The sequence below is a fragment of the Macaca fascicularis genome, chromosome 5, assembly GCF_037993035.2.
Source record: "Macaca fascicularis isolate 582-1 chromosome 5, T2T-MFA8v1.1".
NCBI lineage: Eukaryota > Metazoa > Chordata > Mammalia > Primates > Cercopithecidae > Macaca > Macaca fascicularis.
In genome coordinates this window covers 39748924-39765978 of record NC_088379.1, presented here as the reverse complement: position 1 = coordinate 39765978, position 17055 = coordinate 39748924, and the positions used below count along the sequence as shown (strand labels likewise).

General features: G+C 44.2%; 1 protein-coding gene across 29 annotated transcripts in view; it reads left to right on the top strand.

Annotated features, from left to right (window-relative positions):
- The window catches only part of RBM47 (RNA binding motif protein 47), a 207514-nt gene extending 191905 nt beyond the window's left edge, over window positions 1-15609 (top strand). For 14 of the 29 annotated variants that reach the window (XM_065544907.2, XM_015450272.4, XM_074039612.1 and 11 more), the window contains 4 exons: window positions 317-1470; window positions 2527-2733; window positions 6312-6523; window positions 12713-15609. In XM_065544907.2, the coding sequence (XP_065400979.1) occupies window positions 348-1470; window positions 2527-2733; window positions 6312-6523; window positions 12713-12952 (1782 nt within the window). In that variant the 5' untranslated portion in view covers window positions 317-347 and the 3' untranslated portion in view covers window positions 12953-15609. The remainder of the gene's footprint in view (window positions 1-316; window positions 1471-2526; window positions 2734-6311; window positions 6524-12712) is intronic. The other 15 variants (XM_074039627.1, XM_074039623.1, XM_074039628.1 and 12 more) reach the window with 2 other exon arrangements.
- Window positions 15610-17055: the final 1446 nt, after the last annotated feature.

Here is a 17055-nt window from a genome sequence, read left to right as displayed (position 1 = left end):
GTTTTTACCAACAATGATAGCAGTTTCGCAAAACTTCAAAGCTGTTGGGGTACTGATGAAATGGAAGTACTTGCTCATTCTGATTTTTTTTTTTTTTTTTTTTTCCTAACTCACTTCTGGTTCTTACTGCAAGATAACTTGACTATTTTAGACAAGTGTAGGGCTGCTGCATTTCCAGAACACCTCCATCCTATTTCTCATTTAAATCACCTCACCTTCCCCGTGGCCTATTAATGCATACTTGCAAGGCTGCGAAACAACCCAAAGGAGGCAAGATCCAGCGGTTCCCCACTCACGCTCCTTTCTGCTTCCCCAGGTTTCCGCCAGCTGTGGATGCCTTTGACATTATGACCGCAGAGGATTCCACCGCAGCCATGAGCAGTGACTCGGCCGCCGGGTCCTCGGCCAAGGTGCCCGAGGGCGTGGCGGGCGCGCCCAACGAGGCGGCACTGCTGGCGCTGATGGAGCGCACGGGCTACAGCATGGTGCAGGAGAACGGGCAGCGCAAGTACGGCGGCCCACCGCCCGGCTGGGAGGGCCCGCACCCGCAGCGCGGCTGCGAGGTCTTCGTGGGCAAGATCCCGCGCGACGTGTACGAAGACGAACTGGTGCCCGTGTTCGAGGCTGTGGGCCGCATCTACGAGCTGCGCCTCATGATGGACTTCGACGGCAAGAACCGCGGCTACGCCTTCGTCATGTACTGCCACAAGCACGAGGCCAAGCGCGCAGTGCGCGAGCTCAACAACTACGAGATCCGCCCGGGTCGCCTGCTAGGCGTGTGCTGCAGCGTAGACAACTGCCGCCTCTTCATCGGCGGGATCCCCAAGATGAAGAAGCGCGAGGAGATCCTGGAGGAGATCGCCAAGGTCACCGAGGGCGTGCTGGACGTGATCGTCTACGCCAGCGCGGCCGACAAGATGAAGAACCGTGGCTTCGCCTTCGTGGAGTACGAGAGCCACCGCGCGGCTGCCATGGCTCGCCGCAAGCTCATGCCCGGCCGCATCCAGCTGTGGGGCCACCAGATCGCCGTGGACTGGGCCGAGCCCGAGATCGATGTGGACGAGGACGTGATGGAGACGGTGAAGATCCTCTACGTGCGCAACCTCATGATCGAGACCACAGAGGACACCATCAAGAAGAGCTTCGGCCAGTTCAACCCTGGCTGCGTGGAGCGCGTCAAGAAGATCCGCGACTACGCCTTCGTGCACTTCACCAGCCGCGAGGATGCCGTGCACGCCATGAACAACCTCAACGGCACTGAGCTGGAGGGCTCGTGCCTGGAGGTCACGCTGGCCAAGCCCGTGGACAAGGAGCAGTACTCGCGCTACCAGAAGGCAGCCAGGGGTGGCGGTGCGGCCGAGGCGGCGCAGCAGCCCAGCTACGTGTACTCCTGCGACCCCTACACGCTGGCCTACTACGGCTACCCCTACAACGCGCTCATCGGGCCCAACAGGGACTACTTCGTGAAAGGTTAGTGGGGGCTCTTCTCCTGGGTGGGGCCCTCAAGAACTTTGCTTCCTAGGCAGGGGGCACCAGGGATATCGTGGCTGGCATTTGCTGAGCTGGTAGGTGCTGAAGGCCCTCCCACCCTCCTTTTGGGTTTGCATTCTGGGTCTAGTTCTTTGCTGGCACCGAAGGCCATCACTTCTGCAGCATTGATAGAAATACAGGTCGTTCTGGGGTGAGCGGTAAAATCACATGGGTGTGCAAACACTGGCATTCTGCCTTGCCGCGGTCCACCGGGTTAGGGGCTCGTCCACCAATCTCTTGGTGCTTAGGTTAAAACCTGCTTGTGATATTAAATCTTAAGATGTTGGTGGAGTCAATGATTTTTAATTTTGTTTTTTGTCATCATTGGTTAGGATGTAATGAAACGCAGCATTACCTGGAAAATAAGATACATAGGTTCTGGGTCCTGTTCTCTGATTAACTAGCCTGTGACTTTAGTCACTTTAGTCTCCCCTTGGCCTGTTTTCTCAAGCATGAAATGAGGAAGGTGGACTAGCAAATCCCCTTCCAAATCTAACTTTAAAAAAAAATTATTTAATTGTGTGTGTGTGTGTATATATATATATATATATATATATATATATATATATATATATATATTTGGAGACAGGGTCTCACCATGTTGCCCAGGCTGGTCTTGAACCCCTGGGCTCAAGCCATCCTCTAGCCTTAGCCTCCCAAAGTGCTGGGATTACAGGCACAAGACACCGCACCTGGCCCCAGTTTTTTGTGGGGGGGAGTGGGTATTCTATGAATGTTTTTCTTTACTGAAATTGCAGATACAATCCTAGAAACTCACCCTGCAAGTTTGCCTCTTGTACTAAGCAGACATGCTTAGGATGCAAATCTAGGCTGAAATAGAATGTTGGAAGCATCTTTACCAGCCTATTAAAGAGCAAAGGTGTAGCTACCTGCAACTTAGACTGGAGCAGTTAAATGCTGAGAACTGAGGGCTGAGGTCTGCCTCCAGCACCATCACTGTTGGTTGCTCATCATCTTTTGTGTTGTTATTACAAGCAGGCAGCATAAGAGGCCGAGGGCGAGGTGCAGCTGGCAACAGAGCCCCGGGGCCCCGGGGTTCCTACCTCGGGGGATATTCTGCTGGCCGTGGTATATATAGCCGATATCATGAAGGGAAAGGAAAGCAGCAAGAAAAAGGATATGAACTTGTGCCGAATTTGGAAATCCCTACCGTCAACCCAGTTGCCATTAAACCTGGTACAGGTCAGTATAAACCAGATTGAGAATGCACCCATTCAGCATAAACCCCAGCCCTTCTGTTAGAAGTGAATCCAAGCCTTTCTGGGGATCTCACATCTGCACAGGGGTTCCTCTTCTCCCAGGCAGCTAGGGACAAGGCAAAAAGAAAGTGGCCCCCTGGACCTCCTTATCTAGAACTTCAAGGGATGGTGTAGCTTTGACCATGGTCAAATCAAACTTGCCTGAAGTAAGGTTTTCTTTTTTCCTTTTTTTTTTTTTTTTGAGACAGAGTCTCACTCTGTCACCCAGGCTGGAGTGCAGTGGCATGATCTCGGCTCATTGCAAGCTCTGCCTCCCGGGTGCATACTATTCTCCTGCCTCAGCCTCCAGAGTAGCTGGGACTACAGGCGCCCACCACCACGCCCAACTAATTTGTCTATATATATATATATATATATATATATATTTTTTTTTTTTTTTTTTTTTAAGTAGAGATGGGGTTTCACTGTGTTAGCCAGGATGGTCTCGATCTCCTGACCTCATGATCCGCCCATCTCGGCCTCCCAAAGTGCTGGGATTACAGGCGTGAGCCACTGCGCCCAGCCGTGCAGTAAGATTTTCAAAGGGTTGTCACCCATTGTTAGTCTTTTTCTCAGTCTGTGGCTAAGTAGGGAGAGTTGTGGGGGGAAGAAAGGAAGAACATGAGGCTCTCTGTATCTTCTGTCAGGTAAAACGTATCTTTTCCTTACTCAGGCCTATTTCTGCCCCAACCATCTGATGTCAGAGGGTAGAGCTTATTGGCCCATTCTGAGAGTTGTTGGGAAGGGCAGAAAATTCCCCTTCAGAATTCAGCAGCACCTTTTGTCCCTTGTCATGGTCTGAGCAAATAAGAATGCTTGGGGACAAGGCAGTGGTCAAAGTTTTGTTGTTGTTGTTGTTTGAGATGGAGTCTTGCTCTGTCACCCAGGCTAGAGTGCAGTGATCTTGGCTCACTGCAACCTCCACCTCCCAGGTTAAGCGATTCTCCTGCCTCAGCCTCCCCAGTAGCTGGAACTACAGGCGCGCACCACCATGCCGGCTACTTTTTGTATATTTAGTAGAGGTGGGGGTTTCACCATGTTGCACAGGCTGCTCTCGAACTCCTGATCTCAAGTGAGCCGCCCCCTCAGCCTCCCAAAGTGCTGGGATTATAGGCATGAGCCACCGCACCTGGCCTTTGGTGAAAGTTTTTGCAGCTAATTCCCTGGTTTCTAATTTCCAGCACTCATTTCCTCCTCTAGCTGGATCAGTAGATTGGGAGTAGGGATGCTCAATAATTTCAAGCCAGGGACCTTGAACTTTGCTTTCACCTCCAGGCCCCACAAACCTGTTTATCAATGTTGTTAGTGCCCATGGCCATCTAACATGAGGCCGGTCTTCTGATCCAAACCTGCAAAGAACATTAACTCCATTGTGTGAGTCTAGCACGAACTCACGCAGCACCCCGCAGAAGCATCCAAACACGTGGAAAACTCAGTCCGTGGGTGATTGGCGTGACCCTCCTCCAGACGCCCTCCCTGGCTTCAGCAGGAGGAGGTTGAAGGAACTGTTCAGAGCCCAGCTACTCTGATTTTCTTCTGGTTGAGATTGTACACTTCTTTCCCTAGCTAAAATAGAGTCAAGGAATCTGTGCATTTGGGACATAGGTACGCATTGGCCACATAGGGTTAAAAAGTATTTTGCTAGTTGAACTTTCTTTTGATGAATCTAGTAATGATTTTTTTTTTTTTTTTTTTTTTTGGCCTGCGTAAAAATTCTGCAATTAAGTGACTCCTTAGACTAGATTGCCTTTTAAATGTCATTGGCACTGTGGGCAAAGTAAAACTGATCCTACAGCTCTGTAACTTCATAAAATAGAGCCTGGATGTGGGAGTTGTCGCTTCTACTTGTTGGGAAGGGGACTCCTGTTGGCAAGTTAAGGCAGCTTAAGGTTTAACAAGAGAAAAGAACTGTTAAATAATCTTTAGTCATGTAAAGTTGTGACCTGGAGGCTGAGGTAGAAATTCCTGTGGGCTGATAGCCAGAACAATTCATTTACTTCATACAACCCCTTGTAGCTTAAACTCACAACCCTCTCTGGGCCCCATCCATTGGCCTTGGTGTCTATTTCTGATCATCCAGAAAATGAGAACATTGTATTTTAGGAGAGGCACCAGGGTGGTGGTGAAGTATCTGGGCGCAAGACCAGTGGAAGATATGGTTGGAAAGGCAGGTAAAATATTTGATTCAGGTTTTAGGTGTATTTTATCAAATGGCCATACCATTGTTTAGCTTATAATCATTTGTCTCTTTACCTTTGATTGAGTCTATCCTTATTAGAATAAATGTACCTACAGTTGGAGAAAACCAGAAATAGAAAGATTCTTTGTGTACACATTTCATATTTTTGCTTATCCTTTCAACACACACAAACACACAAATACACCCCCCACCACCCCCCGACACACACACATCAGGGCTAGTATCTTTTCCTTTTGATCTCTTCTTACTGTACCTTGACATTCAATAACTGCTATCTGTTTGAATCTCTCGTTGAAATCATAATTTTGGACTTTCAGAAATTCTTTGAATTGGGAGGTCCCACTAAAAGCCAGTCACTCCACAGGTTCCCTTCTTTGAGTGGACATGAAGAAATTGGGGAATGTGCAATTTTTTTTTTTTACCGTGTGTTTTTCCTTGAATCGGTAATGCTAAAATCTGAAATAAAGGGTGGGGAGGATGTACGGAGGTCTGAGTTCTCAGAATGAAACCCTCAACAGCACCTGTTTCTTAAATAGTGGTGAAAGTGAAAAAAAGGCAGTGGGACTGGTAATGAGTGAGGTGAGTAGGAAGGAACAGGCGGGCCCAACTCTCACAGGCGGTAGGCCTCAAGCCTCTGATCTCACTTCTTTGTCTAAGCCTGTTTTCCCATAGTCAGAGGCCCTTTCTTGCTCAGTAGGACATCAAGAATAAGATTCAAACTGATTTTTCTGTAGAAATAGAAAATATTGGTGCAGAAGCCTAACTCTAGGGGTCTCTTCCACAACAGGCAGGGGTAGTTACCTGCCACCGCCTATCCCTTCCTCTTGGGGAGCAGGCATCTGGGTACATGGCTTGTACTGAGAGAACAATAGTGAGCTTAGAGAGGCCCCTGACCTCTAAACGTGGTTTTAAAAAAATATCTTCGGCTGGGTGCGGTGGCTAACACCTGTAATCTCAGCACTTTGGGAGGCCAAGGCAGTTGGATTGCTTGAGCTCAGGAGTTCAAGACCAGCCTGGGCAATGTGGCGAAACCCTGTCTCTACAACAACAACAGAAAATAGCTGGGCAAGGTGGCCTGTGCCTGTAGTTCCAGCTACTCAGGAGGCTGAGGTGGGAGGATCGCTTGAGGCCAAGAGATTGAGGCTGCAGTGAGCCTTGATCGCACCACTGCATTTCAGCCTGGGCCACAGAGTGAGACCCTGTCTCAAAAGAAAGAAAAGTTTTTTTAAAAATAAAAATAAAAAATATCTTAGAGCAAGTGCTGGACCCCCCTCAGCAACTGAAAGTGATTGACCCATTTTTCCTTCTTGCTTCTCTTACAGTAGCCATCCCTGCCATTGGGGCCCAGTATTCCATGTTTCCAGCAGCTCCAGCCCCTAAAATGATTGAAGATGGCAAAATCCACACAGTGGAGCACATGATCAGCCCCATTGCTGTGCAGCCAGACCCAGCCAGTGCTGCTGCCGCCGCAGCTGCCGCAGCCGCAGCTGCAGCCGCCGTCATTCCCACCGTGTCGACGCCACCACCTTTCCAGGTAGAGTTCTGATTGCAGTCGTTGTTATTTGCGTGTGAAGCCTCTCTTTATCCTGGATTCATTTAGTATTCAGCACTGAGAATTTACTGTGTGCCTGGCTCTCTGTTACAGCTATGTGATTGGGTGACACAAAGCATTTTGAATTTGAATCATGACAGAAAAAAATAATTGTAATTAATTGTACTACCCTAATAATATCATTGTTAAGGGTGGGAATCAATATGTAAAAATGATGTGTAATTTTTCACAGTGTCATAATATTGTGCATATATGTTTTTTAAATAGCACTGAATAATTTTTAGCTCATGATGTTAAAGAGCTGACGCACAAAGTCCAGGGAACGATTTCGCATTTTCACATTTCACACTGAGGCTCCATGAAGATTTCTTTAAAAAATGTTAACCCAGTGGGTGGGTGTATGTGTGTGTGTGTGTGTGCGTGCGTGTGTGTGTGTAAAGAGAGAGAAAGAACATCTGTATAGATATGTAAAATTTTATGCTGGGTAGAGTGGCTCATGCCTGTAATCCCAGCACATAGGGAGGTCAAGATAGGAGGATCACTTGAGGCCAGGAGTTCAGGACCAGCTTGGGCAACATGGTGAGACAGTGTCTCTCCAAATATATATATTTTTTAAATTAGCCTGGCATGGTGGCATATGCCTGTAGTCCCAGCTACTGGAGAGGCTGAGGCAGGAGGACCGCTTGACCAGCCTTGAGGTCAAGGCTGTAGTGAGCTGTGATTGCACCGCTGCACTCCAACCTGGGCAACAGAATGAGACCCTGTCTCAAAAAAATTTTTACAAAATATGTCCATAATCCTCTCCTCCAACCATATCTCCCACTGTTCCCCTATCTGTTCCCAAACTCATCTTACCATGTTGGCCTCCTTCCCCACATTTGTTCATACTGTATCCTGATTTCTTTATTCTCATCTCTTCCATAGAATCTTCCCCATCCACCTCCTAGAGAAATGTTCTCTCCTGTACTCCTCATTACTACATCATTACTTGGCCTGTGGCTGCCAATGTGTTCTATCTTCCAAGGAAAATGAAGCTCCTCTAAACCAAAGACTGTGTCTTGTTTCTTTGCATCTTCACCTCATAGGACATAGGGAGGACATCCATTTAACAGAAGAAAATCTTGTTAAAGCTGTTCTCTGTGAGGCAGTGAATCGCAAATACTAATCACAAGTACTCAGGCCCAAGATCCCTTACCCAGCTGAAAAAGAATTATCCAGGTCACTTCTTTTCATTTTTGATTTTTGATTTTTTTGAGACAGAGTCTCACTCTGTCACCCAGGCTGGAGTGCATGGCTCACTGCAACCTCAACCTCCCTGGTTAAAGCAATCCTCCCACCTCAGCCTCCCAAGAAGTTGGGACCACAGACGCACACCACCATGCCCGGCTAACTTTTTTATATGTAGGGACAAAGTCTTGCTATGTTGCCCAAACTGGTATTGAACTCCTGGGCTCAAGCAGTCCTCCCACCTCAACCTCCCAAAGTGTGGGATTACAGGCCTACATTTTTTAAAAAACAGAGATTGTTAGACTCTAATCCCTGAAGTTTCCAATTCAGTCAAACTGGGCTGGGGTCCTAGAACTGATATTTTGCACAGCTCCTCAATGATTCTGAGACAGAGCCAGGCCTCTGACCCTCCACAGTAGGATGCTGTTTACTTGCTTTTGCTCACTCTGAATGCTAGTCTTGACTGCGTTATTCAGAAAGGGCAGACTCACTGAAGCTTATTTGTCTTTCAGTCTGTCATTAAGTATTCTTTAACTTGGGATTTCTGAAAGACAAAAAGAGGAACTGGTTGTAAATGACACTGTAGAATAACAACTGAGTGTAGTTATAGTACTTGTGGACTGATGGCAAATATTTACAATAACTTAGCAGCAGTACTTAGTGAAATTTTGATAATAATTTCTAATTCTTCTTTACTAAGAAACTCATGAACATTTGTCTTTGATGTGCACTGTGAGTTCTGGTCAGGTCCAAATTCCAGGCACCATAATCATGTTCTGACTATTTCTGTCTCCTATCAGTCTGCACTGGCTGTTGCCATCGGGGTTCTTTTTTTTTTTTTTTTTTGAGACGACATCTAACTCTGTCGCCCAGGCTGGAGTGTAGTGGCGCGATCTCGGCTCACTGCAACCTCCGCCTGCCAGGTTCAGACGATTCTCCAACCTTAGCCTCCCAAGTAGCTAGGACTACAGGCACGTGGCCACCACGCCTGGCTAATTTTTTGTATTTTTTTAGTGGAGACGGGGTTTCCACTTCATTGAGCCACAGTTTGAAATGTGAAAATGTGAAATCGTTCCCTGGACTTTGTGCGTCAGCTCTTTAACAGGTTTCACCTGTTAGCCAGGATGGTCTTGATCTCCTGACTTCATGATACGCCCTCCTCAGCCTCCCAAAGTGCTGGGATTACAAGGCCATGAGCCACCACGCCCAGCCACCATCAAGGTTCTTATTTGCAGTCTTTGCTTATCCTCCCCTAGCTTTAATCATCCTCCCCTACGTTGTAGGCGCTCAGGGGTGTTCCTGTTTAGCCATTTAGTTAAAGCAAGGATAACCGCTCCTCCTTGACAAGAGGGAAGACTGCAGGGACTCTTCACCTGAATTAGAGGCACATTTTTGGGGGGTTTTTGTTTTGTTTTGTTTTGTTTTTTGTTTTTTTGAGACGGACTCTCACTTTGTCACCCAGGCTGGAGTGCAGTGGTGGGATCTCAGCTCACTGCAACTTCCCCCTCCAGGGTTCAAGCGATTCTCCTGCTAGGGGCACTTTTTAAAGATGGATAAATGTTTCTCCCACTACCACCATTGCATTTTTCTTTATTCCTGCTCTTTGATATGCTGTATTATTGCAATTGTATAGTGGTCCCCCCTTATCCATGGAGGATACACTCCAAAATCCCCAGTGGATGCCTGAAACACAGATATTACCAAACCGATAATATACTACGCACATTTTTTTTTCCTTCTTCACAGTTTCACAGATAGAAAATTTCTTTCTTACTGTAGATCTTAGCAACCTCAGCATAGGATTTTTTTCTTTCCTTATTAAGTAGAGAACTTTCCCTTTTTCGCTTAGAGGAAGGCCTTTAGTGCTCCTCGTTGGCATATCCAAAATGCCAGCATCTCTACTCTTGCACTTTGGGGCTGATGTTAACTAAAATAAGGGCTCCTTGATGGTCAGTCTGATAACCCAGATGGCTACTAAGTGACATGGGGATGGAGCACAGACAGTGTGGCTTTCCTGGACAAAGGGATGATTGGCGTCCCAGGCAGGACAGAGAGGGAAGGCATGAGATTTCATAGAGCTACTCAGAAGGGTGCACAATTTAAAACTTATGAATTGTTTATTTCTGAAATTTCAGCTTAATATTTTCAGACGTCAGTCAACCGCAGGTAACTGAAACCATGGAAAGCAAAACCAAGTGCTTCCCCATATATTCTCATTTTACAGATAAGAAAATTAAGGCCCAGCAAGGTGACAGAACTGCTAGCCAAGAGTAGAATTGGGATTAGGAGATCAGGTCCCTGATCTGTGTATGCTCTGTCCTTATAGTATGGTGAATGCCATATAAAAGGAACATCACACGAATGAAAAGAGAAGCCATGGGTTTGGGGACCTACTCTTGATTCCAGGCCATAAGCCAGTGCACATGTATGTGCAAAACTTAGTGTTTGAGTGGGCAGCCTGAACCCAGGTATTGGGCCAGCCTGTAGCACATGGCAAGGTCTCTCCCACATGTTGCCTTCCCTGCCATTTCCTCTCCCTTTTTGCACTGGTTATTAAACCTATATCCACACATGTGGAAAAGATGGCTTGTGCTGTGAACACAGTCTTTCCAGTTCCGGAGCTCCTCTCCCTGGTTGTAAAATGTCGCTGATGAGACACTCATTGTTTAGTGTTTAGGAAGCAAGTTAACATAAGGCTAAAAGTGCAGACTGCAGAGTCACACATTGCATTGCTTAAAAGCTGTGTCACTTTGTGCAGGTCATTTAACACTTCCACACAACTCCATATAATCATAGTACCAACTGTATTGGTGGCTGTGATGATTCAATACTGTCATACAAATAAGGCACTTAGAACAGTGCCTGGCAGACAGTAGTCTCTGAGTTTGGGGTTTGTTTTTGTTTTTGTTTTGTTTTGTTTTGTTTGAGACAAGGTCTCGCTTCCATTGCCCAGGCTGGAGTGCAGTGGTGCGATCTTGGCTCACTGCAACCTTGAATTCCCATGCTCAGGTGATCCTCATGCCTCAGCCTCTTGAGTAGCTAGAACTACAGGAGTATGCACCGCCATACCTGCCTAAGTTTTGTATCTTTTGCAGAAACTCCTGGCCTCAGCATCCCAAAGTACTGGGATTACAGGCATGAGCCATCTCACCCAGCCTCTGAGTTAATTGTTATAATTATCATTATAATTATAAATTAAAATTATTATAAATTATAATTACTATCTGATTATAGTTTTTAAAAGTACTCTTAGGCTAGAAGTTCCTTTGAGCACAATTTTGGAACTCTGATTTGCAAATTTTGTAACAGAAATTAGAACTAATTCCTTTATAAAAATCTGAGAAGAAATAATTACTTTAATTCACCATTTCATAGATGCTGAATTGTTTATTTTGAAGATGTATTAAGATATAGGGAGATCATACCAGCATTTACTACAAGGCATTCTGTGGCTCATGAGGTGCACCAAATATTTTGTTAAATGAATGTTTTATTTTATCCAAAATCTCTTTTCAATGAAGCATCTCTCAGAACTAGTTTGATGGCAAACACTTTGGGAAATACTGAACCACAGTCTTCCCATTCGTACTCCTGTTTATTCTGAAAACATCTTATGTTGCATTTTCAAGTAGACAGAAGGAAGTAGCAGGGGCTTTTCTAGAGCCAGTGGTGGCCGTCGACATTTCAGGCAACTTTACTTAGCTTGTCCTTCCCCACTCCTTCCTCATTTGGAAACTGCTCCTTATCCTTCAAAACCCAGCTCAAATATCCCTGCTGCAGAGACATTTTCTCCAACTTCCCCATTAGTTGGTTCTTTCTGTAAGCTTCTACAACAATTTGTATACATTAATGGTGTCATCTCTTAGGTGGGAGATGATGGAAACCATCACATTGACTGAAAATTATGTATGGTCACAATTTTTTAAGGTCACAGCTTAAGAAGCTGTCCCTTTGGAGATCAGTATATTTTGTTTCTCTAAGTTGACACAGTCTGCTCCTCTCTCTGTCTTTGAGACAGATCATATTCCATCAGTTAAGTATGAGTTGAGGCTGCTGGCATGTATCTAGAGACCATATTTAAGGAAAAATACTGATTTTTAATTACTGTGAAATCAACTGTGTGGAGGGTAGATTCTCCACTGCCTTCTCTAGCTCACTCTGGGGCATAGACTGATTGAGTAGAATAGTAAGTAGAAGATTCTAGAATACGTACAGAGAAGGTCCTCCTTATCCACAGGTTCTGCATCTGGATTCAATTCTTTATTGAAAAAATAAAGACAATAAAAAATAACAATACAACAATAAAAAACAATACAAATGTCAAAATACAATATAACAAATATTTACATAACATTTGCATCATATTAGGTATTTAAGTGATCTCGAGATTATTTTTAAAGTATATGAGAGAGGCCAGACGTTGTGGCTCATGCTTGTAATCCCACTACTTTGGGATGCTGAGACAGGAGGATTGCTTCAGGCCAGGAGTTCAAGACCAGCCCTGGGCAACATAGTGAGACCTTGTCTCTATGAAAAAAAAATTTTTTTTATAGTATACAGAAGGATATGCGTAGGTTAAATGCAAATATGCCATTTTCTCTCAGGGACTTGAGCATCTGAGGATTTTGGTATCCATGGAAGTCCTAGAGCCAATCCCCTGTGAGGATACTGAGGGGCAACAGTATTTCATCTTTCCCTCAGCCTTCCAGGCCTCTCACTTTCACAAGGTTGCATCACTGAGTTTGAGGATGCAGCTCCACCTTACCTCTTCAGTGGCTCTTATCCCACTTCCTTACAATAATTGCTATTTGCCCGCCCCTCTGCCTTCCTCTCCCTTGCTTTTATGTCTTTGTATTCCCAACTTCTGGGAGAGGCTTGTTGAATGAATTGATGATAGGCACATACACCTGTTCAGGAAGGCTCCTTTTTGTCTCTTCTCCTCAGGGCCGCCCAATAACTCCAGTATACACGGTGGCTCCAAATGTTCAGAGAATTCCCACTGCCGGAATCTACGGGGCCAGTTACGTGCCATTTGCTGCTCCGGCCACAGCCACAATCGCCACACTACAGAAGAACGCGGCAGCCGCGGCCGCCGTGTATGGAGGATACGCAGGCTACATACCTCAGGCCTTCCCTGCTGCTGCCATTCAGGTCCCCATCCCCGACGTCTACCAGACATACTGAGGCTGGTGACCAGCGCGAAGACAAACCACACGAACACCACTGAAGGAACGCTTGACTATTTATGAAGAAGGAACCTGTTGAATTCGCACATGCAATCTGAAAGTGAAGAATGTTCGCAGATTTATTTCTGAAATATTTTATATACATGAAGTTTTCACTAGTTTTTTAAGACTATTTTCAACTTAGCAGGCCTGCGTTTATACATTTCCAAAAGACTTGTAATGGTTCGTGCCTTCATACCATCTTTTAAAAATTTGTATGCTGTACTACATTTGTATAGAGGTTTTTGTTGTTTTTTTTTTTTTAAGGATATATTTTCAGTATGAAGGTTATTTTCTTAACTTCTGCACTCCAGAGATTTCTATTTTGTAGTACCTTCAATAATATATCAACTATATATTAAAAAAGCACACTTGAGCAGCTAGGGAACTATTTTGAAAAATATATACAATATTTAAAGATACAAACAGTAGTGCTTAAAAATACTACATAAAACATTATTTTAAAGGTTATACTGGAAAGTGCAATTTTAAAATGAGTAAAATCTTTGTATTTCTGCTGGCATTAAGGGTTGATGGTGTTACCATGTATCATCATGGCGGTACTATTTTTTAAAAGAAACACTGATTCTCTCCTTAAGCCAACATTGAAAAGACTTGCCACACTTCTGAGTCCAAACACTGGAAAGCTCTCCTTTGCCACCGTTAGCTGGGCTCATTCTCCATGTGCCTTAACCTTACACATGCCCCCACTACCCCATCTCTCACCCTGTCCCCTCCTCCCCAAATTCCCAGTCCCTCCACAATGTTTGGCCAGCCTAGGACTGATGAATAGCTCTGAAAGAGAGAGGAGCTGGTGGCTTTTATACTTCTTCCTGGGTTTTTGTTGGGGTTTGTTGTTTCGTTGTATGTTTTTTGTTTTGTTTTGTTTTGGTTGGGGAAGTATTATCTTCTATGTGTGCTATTTTCAGCAGCAGAGTAAGTACAAGGTTTTAATCGAGCTGCATTAGACACCTTTGCCTAGCTATTTAATTGCCCAATATAAAACTTTAATGCCATTTCTAATGCTTTTATTCATTTTTGAAGTATGAGTTTGTAGGGACAAAGAATGTATGTTATCATAGACAAGACCCCCAGAGACTCTTGTCAGCAGAAAGTTATGCTTCTAGTTGCCTTACCATGTTTCATGCAAAACTGTCCGTGGTCCTCAAGGGTGTTGGAAACATTTTGTTTATTAAATCTCTCTTCCCTTGCTGTGCACTTGATGGGTGAACTGAATTGGGGTGTGCACATCCAGGAGGAGGAGGAGAGACCTGTAGAAGTTTAAAGATAGTTTGTAAATATCTTCTAATGCTTGTTTTTAGTCCTTTTATGTTGCAGAAGTTCATGGTATGTAGTTTAATGCAAAATGAAACCATTTTATTTCAATGTTATTAAAAAGGTTTGTTTTATTAGGAAGTTAATGTATTGTTGCAGTGTTTTGTGCCTGTTTAAAGGCTTTTGTTTAGCAGAGTGAATGTAAAATACAGTAAAATGTTAAGATTGTCATCTACTTTAAAAATATGTATATCAACTTGGAATTGTTTTTTAAAGGCTCAATCAAGGAAGTGAGGTGTGCAATAAGGTAGCAAGTACACAGTTGCGTTTTTATGTCATATTAGAGATCCATACAATCTTTCCACCATGGGATTTTTGTTGATGGCTGAATTCTTGTGGATTCATAAGAGGATCATGCCCTTAGCAAGTACTTTTGTTTTGTTTTAAATTAAGAGATTCCCAAATGCCTTTTCCCCCCTCATCTTGAGACGAGATGAGTTTTTATGTGTAAGCAATATTTATTTAACTATTCTATAAAATTATTGAGTGCCTCCTGAGGCCTTTAAGCACCCCTAACATTCCTTTCCATCATTCTTTTAAATGACATAAAGTAATTGTGCAATGTTCCCGATGATGTACCCCGCAAGCTGCATTGAAACTCAAATCTCTTGGAATGAGTGACTCAACAAAATGTAATTTGAATCAGATCCTCATCCCTTGACTATGTGAAAAAAGTACTCTCCTTCTAGTGAAGGATTGTCACAGAGTTTCACTGGATGAAACTGTGACCCAGTGTTCTTACTGTATTTTACGTATGCCTGTAAATTATTTGTGAAGAAGAAGAAGAAGAGGAGGAGGAGGAGGAGGAAGAGGAAGAGGAGGAAGGGGAAGAGAAAGGAAGGAAGGAAGGAAGGAAGGAAGGAAGGAAGGAAGGAAGGAAGGAAGGAAGGAAGGAAGGAAGGAAGGAAAGAAAAGAAAAAAAACAATGATACCTTAACATGGCAACCACCAAACTCCCTTAAAAACAAACGTTGGTGACATAGCTAGTTAAGTATCAGTGAGCCTCCAATCTGGGACTTACCTGTTCCTATTGTTTCAAAACCATTTCACGTACACTACTGAGATAAGTTTATAACTTGAAATGTGAACTTTTTTTTTTTTTAGTGTCAAGAACAAACTATATAAATGTAAAAAAAAAGTTTTAGAGTTCTGTTTTCAAACATTGCTAGTGGTTTAGTTAACTTTAGCTGCTTTATATTTGAAAAGCTTTTATTTAGATCTTGCTCCATTTACAGTACATTCTTAGGATGTATGTAGTAAATAAAGCTTTCTTTAAAGCAATTGCAAGACCTTATTTTAAATTGTGTTTTCTTTATACTGATTTATTTTTTCTAAAATAATTAGGAAAACCCTTATAGCATAGAAAGGATTGGCTAATTCAATATTTTCCATTGGAGAAATCAGCAAGTTACGGTCATGTGTTTGTCTTGGGACTACCATTGGAGATGGATTACATTGGCCAGGTGTGGTGGCTCACTCCTGTAATCCCAGCACTTTGGGAGGCCAAGGTGGACAGATCACCTGAGGTCAGGAGTTCGAGACCTGTCTGGCCAACAGGTGAAATCCCGTCTCTACTAAAAATACAAAAAAAAAATTAGTAGTGGGGCCGGGCACGGTGGCTCAAGCCTGTAATCCCAGCACTTTGGGAGGCCGAGACGGGCGGATCACGAGGTCAGGAGATCGAGACCATCCTGGCTAACACGGTGAAACCCCGTCTCTATTAAGAAATACAAAAAACTAGCCGGGCGAGGCGGCGGGCGCCTGTAGTCCCAGCTACTCGGGAGGCTGAGGCTGGAGAATGGCGTGAACCCGGGAGGCGGAGCTTGCAGTGAGCTGAGATCCGGCCACTGCACTCCAGCCTGGGTGACAGAGCGAGACTCCGTCTCAAAAAAAAAAAAAAAAAAAATTAGTAGTGGTGGGTGCCTGTAGTCCCAGCTATGCAGGAGGCTGAGGTAGGAGAATCGCTTGAACCCAGGAGGTGGAGGTTGCAGTGAGTTGAGATCGTGCCTTTGCACTCCAGCCGGGACAACAAGAGCAAAACTCCGTCTAAAAAAAAAGAAAAAGAAAAAATGTGTTACATAGCTGAATCGTGAATTATGAGTATCCTCAAATTTTGGCTAAGGAGGTAGGAGATTGAACACTCAAATAATATTCAAATCTGCATTGGAATAGGATGTGACAAAGCCTGTCACCACGCTCAGTGCCAAAGTTTATTTATAATCCCAACGGCTTTACACACAGAATTTTAAATGGAGAGAGTTGATGGACATTGAGTTTTTTGATGATCTCATGAAAGTGCTGGGATGACCTTGATGTTGGTCATTGCATTTGAAACTAAAACCTCTTGTTTCTCCTTTTCACAGTGCATAGTGAGGTTAACAGGACACTTTGCTTTTCTCTAGAGATCATCACTAACTTCAGAGAGTATCTATCATCAAAGTCAATAAGATGACAGGAGGGAAGGTGGTGGATTGTCAATAGAATAAAGTTCCACTTGGATTTGCCAGTGATTAAGAATTTTACCTTCTTAGCTTTGAACATGGACTATGACCTCCCAACCTGCATTTCTTGAAATTCTAACCTTCTGCTTCCTCTTAAATGGGTAAAGGCCTTTTTAGAGGCAGAACAGACCAGCATGTTGGGCAGAACATCCCAAGATGATAGCTTATTAGGCAGTATTTTTAGGGGCAACAAGATCTACTGATCTTCTTGTCCTAGGAAATAAGT